The sequence below is a fragment of the Acyrthosiphon pisum genome, chromosome X, assembly GCF_005508785.2.
Source record: "Acyrthosiphon pisum isolate AL4f chromosome X, pea_aphid_22Mar2018_4r6ur, whole genome shotgun sequence".
Lineage (NCBI taxonomy): Eukaryota > Metazoa > Arthropoda > Insecta > Hemiptera > Aphididae > Acyrthosiphon > Acyrthosiphon pisum.
In genome coordinates this window covers 87,070,430-87,076,429 of record NC_042493.1, presented here as the reverse complement: position 1 = coordinate 87,076,429, position 6,000 = coordinate 87,070,430, and the positions used below count along the sequence as shown (strand labels likewise).

The 6,000-nt window shown below is 26.0% G+C and overlaps 1 protein-coding gene across 1 annotated transcript in view; it reads right to left on the bottom strand.

Moving 5' to 3' along the window:
* The window catches only part of LOC100162697 (limbic system-associated membrane protein-like), a 590,312-nt gene that overhangs the window by 76,555 nt on the left and 507,757 nt on the right, over window positions 1–6,000 (bottom strand). Inside the window, exon 3 of the mRNA XM_029490819.1 lies at window positions 2,934–3,134. Within this exon, the coding sequence (XP_029346679.1) occupies window positions 2,934–3,134 (201 nt within the window). The remainder of the gene's footprint in view (window positions 1–2,933; window positions 3,135–6,000) is intronic.

Genomic DNA, 6,000 nt, shown 5'->3' with positions numbered 1-6,000 from the left:
CACAGTGTTCGATTTTATAATAAAGTTAACCGTTTATATTTGATTTTAAAATCGCTTTCAAGAATTTCAACTTTAGATTCAAAGGAGCTATTTAATTATTTTAACACGGAACACAATTGTTACAAAAAAATACACGTTATAAAAACATTGTAGAAATATTATACAAAATATGCTTTTTCACTTTTAAAAATGTTTAGATCGTTGAATGACACTAAATTTATAAATTGTACGTTTTAAGAAAGAAAAATATTTCTTATATTTTGTCCCTAGCCTGTATAAAACTATATTTTATTGCTCAGGTCATTAATTAAAGATCCACAAATTAAAGTATAATATTCAACTGTGGTTTGCTACTGTTAATATTTAAAACTATTATGTTAATGTTTGTGTCCATTATGAAGTCGTTTTGAATCGTTGTATTGTATTTAAATAATGTTAGAACTATAATAAAAAATAGTTATTAAAAAATGATTGTTTTATCAGATAATATTGTTTGTACATGTTTATGAAAACGATTACACTGCATTTATTGTCCTAAAATATTATGGTAACATACGCCGCTTTGTACCATGTTGTACAAATGGACTTTAATCTATTTAAATAGAAACGTATAACCAAAATGTACCTTACCGCAATGGCCATCATTCAATTCACCACAATTATCAGGTTTTTGTAAATTCGTGACATTATACATTATATTTTATATTTTCAATGTATTTTTTATCGCTTTATATATTTTATGCTATTTATTTTGGTAAATTTTTTCGCTGAAATAAAAAACGATACCTACCGCTACCATCCAACAGATGTTGACTATACTATTGTAGTCTAAGATTTATTATAAAACACCCAAAACGTGACATGATTTACTTAGGTGTTCCGTATGCGACATTTTCGAAAGCTAAATGTCAATAGTATATACTATGTACGGATATTATTTACCATTGACGTTTTCTTTATTTTTGGTTTTTTATACTTTATAAAACTTAACGGTGATTTGTCAGAAAATAAATATCAATTTTGGACACATTGTATGGTATTTTGATGAACTCTGTTACTAATAGTAGTGTTAAATGTCGCGACGTAATAAATTTGATTTTTTGTTTCATTTAATTATTATTTAAATTAAAAAATTATCCTCGCATCACTAGTTTAATTTTATGATATTTAATCATTGCTTAACAAGTTTTATGAACGAAAATAATTACAATGATTGGCATATACAATTATTATAAGAAAATTATTAATAAAAGTAATTTTTACATTTTTTAAAAAATATTTAGTGTCTGTACATTATTCATTAGTCACCGCAGATCATAATGATCAATGATCAAAATTAAGTAAGTATGCCACTATATGCAGTGCATATTATATTAAATAAAATAATAATGTCAAAAGTTAAGGGATTTTATATTTTTTATCAAAACTAACCCCTTCTTTATTAAAATATAATATATTATAATATAATAAAATATATGCATTGTTGTAATTAACAGAAAACCATATTTTATAATTTTCATAGAACTGATAAAAATAAATTAACAAATTATGTAATCGTGTATTTATGTGTAACGCATTAGTTTTTAATCAAATGGTTATATAATAAATAAATACAGTTGTAGTAGATATAGCAAAAACCAAGAAAAATAAATAGTGTTTTCTTCTAATCAACCGTTTCTATAATAAACTATTAAATATTTTATAAACTTATATTTTTGATGATGCTTTCCATAGTGGAGTTATTGTTTTGAAACTTTATTTAAATATAACCGAAACTGGAAAGAGTTTAGTACTACTGTTTGCCGTATATGATAAAATTACAATAAACACGACCACTGACTTAGGTATATTAATTACTCGCTCAACTTTTCCTTTCTCTTGTATCAGGGGCATTGGTACAACCATTTTATCTTTTTTCAGGATAAATATTTGATAAGTGATAAGGAATAACTGATTAAGTATGAAATTGTTTTGATAAATAAAAAATTACGGTTAAACGGCGTGTTAGATAGGCAAATCAGATACATTGCGGTTGAGGATGTATTTTTTTGTGCACACTCACATAATTGTATTAGCTACTGTGGTGTTTGTGTCCAAGCGATTAACCACTATAATAGATGCCAGTACAATCTGACTTAAGTACACAACGAACTTAAAGTATATAACTATAAAAACAATTACATCCGAAGCAACTATATAGATATAATATAATAATTTTTTTTCCATTATTATGTAATATTATAATATTACAATTATACAATAACTACCTATAGTATAAAATTACTCGTATTTTCAATAATTTAATTTTAAACTTCACCGGTGCAGTTTGTGTAATGTGTGTTAAAACGTATCTTTCAATTAAGGCAAAAAATATTACATACCTATCTGTAAACTTCTTTTAATAAGGTTAAAAATAATGTAGGTAGTTTTAATGATATTTGAAGTATAATCTATGAACAATATTGATTCATGATCGAGCCGTTTTAATTCACAATATTGTTCTTTTTCATACCTCACACTTGAGTACTTGACTAATATATTTTAATTATTTACTTCTCGCCCGATCATAAACATTATATCATTATTTTTTCCACAACAGAAAATATAACTTTGGATTTTTCAATCAAACAAATGCAATCATGAACATTGTTGCGTTATTAACTGACTCCAAACGTGAATGATAATAATATTATAATGTTTAAACAAAAACTTTAAAATGTAATCAATTCATTCAAGCACAATAATTACATTACCATTATGACGGTGAATTTATCTTACTCGAAATAACTTTTTACGTTTTCTGACGAAAAGTGTTCATTATTCGTACGTTTTTAATTAGGTAGTTTTATTGGTTGAAAATGTAATACATCATCATCCATCGTAATATTATCACGGGCAAATAAAGTCAACGAGAAAATATTAATTATACTTACTGAGTATTTGCAGCGTGTGTTTTAATTCTACTGGTTCAAGGGTGCCAATCTGGCATATGTAATTGCCAGCGTCGTTGATTTGCACATTGCGGATCTCCAAGTTGTATCCTTCGACGATCCGGATACGTTCTTCCGGTGTCACTTTAGTTGTACCGGCGGTCAAAATTGCTATTCCTTTCTTCCAAGCCAGCACGAAGTTTTCTGAAATATAATACGATAAATATAATATGTCTAAATATATATATATAAATATCCATATTTCATAATATTAAAAATTAATCGAAATTAATAATTAATTACGAACAGCTTTAAATTACACAATTATTCCGTTGTAATTCTACATAGTATACCTTTATCAGTGTTCATAAAATATATATTATTTGGATAATTGTGATTTGCATTCTGTTTTGTGGGGAAAAAAAATATAAGTAACTTAAAACAAAATGTATAGATATCAAAAATATTTAATTACAATACGTTATTTTTAAAGAATTTTCAGAGAAGAAAAACCATTTTTATGAATATTGACGATTTTACTAAATTGTAATATTATGTAATCTTGTCGTATTTATAGTTTTGGGTTAATTATAACGATAATTAGTTTAATAATTCATTATATTCAGTATCGTGTGTCACAACTACCTATACAATTACAAAGTACATTTTATTAAACAGTTTAAAAATTTGTACTTTACAATAAGCTAAGTTAATGGTATATTATGTTACATGGTGTGAATAATTAAGCATACTAAACAAAACTAAATATGTTTGTTGGTAACGAGTTAAATCTTTAATGTATAAAATACACACATAATGACTTGAAAACAAAATTGAAAATATATGAACAATGTTGAATATACGACTAGATACCATTAAAAATGGAAATCTTATTAATCTATTTCCTCGCATGATAATGCAAATATTGGTCCCGAGCACTGATATATAATACAACACTTTATATTATTTAATTTTAATTTAAAGTCTAAGAGTTTTATTAAAAATTTTCATATTAAAATCCCACCGATGCGCGACGTGCTTAAAATAATAATAGGTATGTACATATTTGCAGCAAACAAAAAGTCACATATTGTGGTGTATGTTGAGAGTGATGTAGGTGAATAATACCTACATATAAATATAAAAAAAGAAATTAAATATTTATGTTAAATTACTATTTAGATGTATTCTACATAAGTGGTCTCACAAAATATATTTGTATGAATGTCGCTCTTTGGAACTTGATCTATATTTCAATTTTGATATATTATTAGAGATTCAGTAACAATTTTTTTAGTAATATAATTCATTACTAAAAAAATTTAATTACTGTGATGCTTATTCTTGATAAAATATAACACAAAACTGCATTTTTTTGTTACACTTTAATAAATAATATTTTAATACAAACGCGTTTACAAAATGTCAACCACCATCAAACAGTTATATCTAGATCACCACATAACTACAAATTATCCGAGGAGCTATAATAGAGTGCATTAACATTTCTAAACCCTATTCAATATAGTTGAGTTTAAGTGAATTGAAAACTCGAATAGAATCTCTCGAAATGTTCATTACGCGCAAATTAATCCAACCAATCCCGAAAGCTGCAAAGCTATGCAACCCATTACGTTTCCATTAAAATGTAACTATTTTTATTTAGATGTTTTAATAATTAACATTAACTATAACCACTCAATGTTTTTCAAAACAATATATAAATTTAAACTAATTTTACTGTATGTTGTTAGAACCTATTTAAATACAATAATCGTACGTACTTAATTGGTTATTTGAGATCAAACCACAGCTATGGTTAATTAATTTCGACAAAAGTAGGAGAGACGTATCGAATGATAAGCAACTATATCAATGGCCATTAATTTAACTTTCATAATATTGTTTGAGACAAATAAACTTAAAAACATCCGTCAAAGTGCTTTGGAGTTACTCGGATGTGGTTTTCGTTTAAAACGGAAACATATCAGACGGATACCTACTGAATATATGGTTGTTGGCAGATAATTCCGCTAAATGGAATGTGTGTTAACACAGGATGTTAAGCCCTAAATCAATAATGTTTTAGAGCACCTACATTACAGTTAATACTCAAGTCGACCATATTTTATCATAGGGGTTGTATACAGATTTTGTTGCTGTCATTAAATTTCAATACCATTCATGGTCATTCTTGAAAATAGCAAATTGGGACGCAAAGATTAACCTTTACCGTCTAGGCCTAATCTTATACAATTACAAAGACGTATAGAATGATGGCTATAAAAATCGCCCCTGTCAAGCTGATTAATTGTTTTTTGGCCGATGTTTCGAAATGGAGAAACTCGCCAGTCCAGAATAATGAAGCATTCTGCTGAAAACGAGAATTACAAATAAAACAACCTCCTTCATTGTGCTACATGGTTTTTGAAATGAGATCAAGCCCATGTTTCAGTGGTTTTCACGTACAACTAATTTTAAAGCGTAGATAAAAATTTTTAAAATACAGCTTCAGTTATAAACAGCAAATAAAGTAATAAACTGCTTAAAAAAATTATATTTCTCTTCTTCTAAAATTAAATATCATATTATAATAGATAGGTACATATAAATTATATGATATAATGTATCTATCGTCAAACTTTATTATAATACTTATAACTGTTAAATTGTACACAACTAATGTTTTATTTTAACTATACAACCATAATACTACATACACATTAAAATAATAACGTGTTTAGTTCACAAAAATAAAATAAAATAAGACGGATGGTTGAATATTCATTTTTAAAATAAACTAATATGAAATAAAATTCAAATTCAAATTTTAAACAATACAAGGTTTAAGTTATTATAACATTTCAAAGTTTTTCTGCAGTTAATTCGAAATAAGTAAATATTTTAATGATCAAAAATAAAAATACTGTATTGTTCAGTGTTTTAGAGTAAGAATTTGAATGAATATAAGTTCCAAACTTAATACACCCTATCACTATCAATGTCTCTAATTAGCATTTTGCAATTCAACATCTTCACACTTTTAAAGTAAACTATTCAAAATATGAAT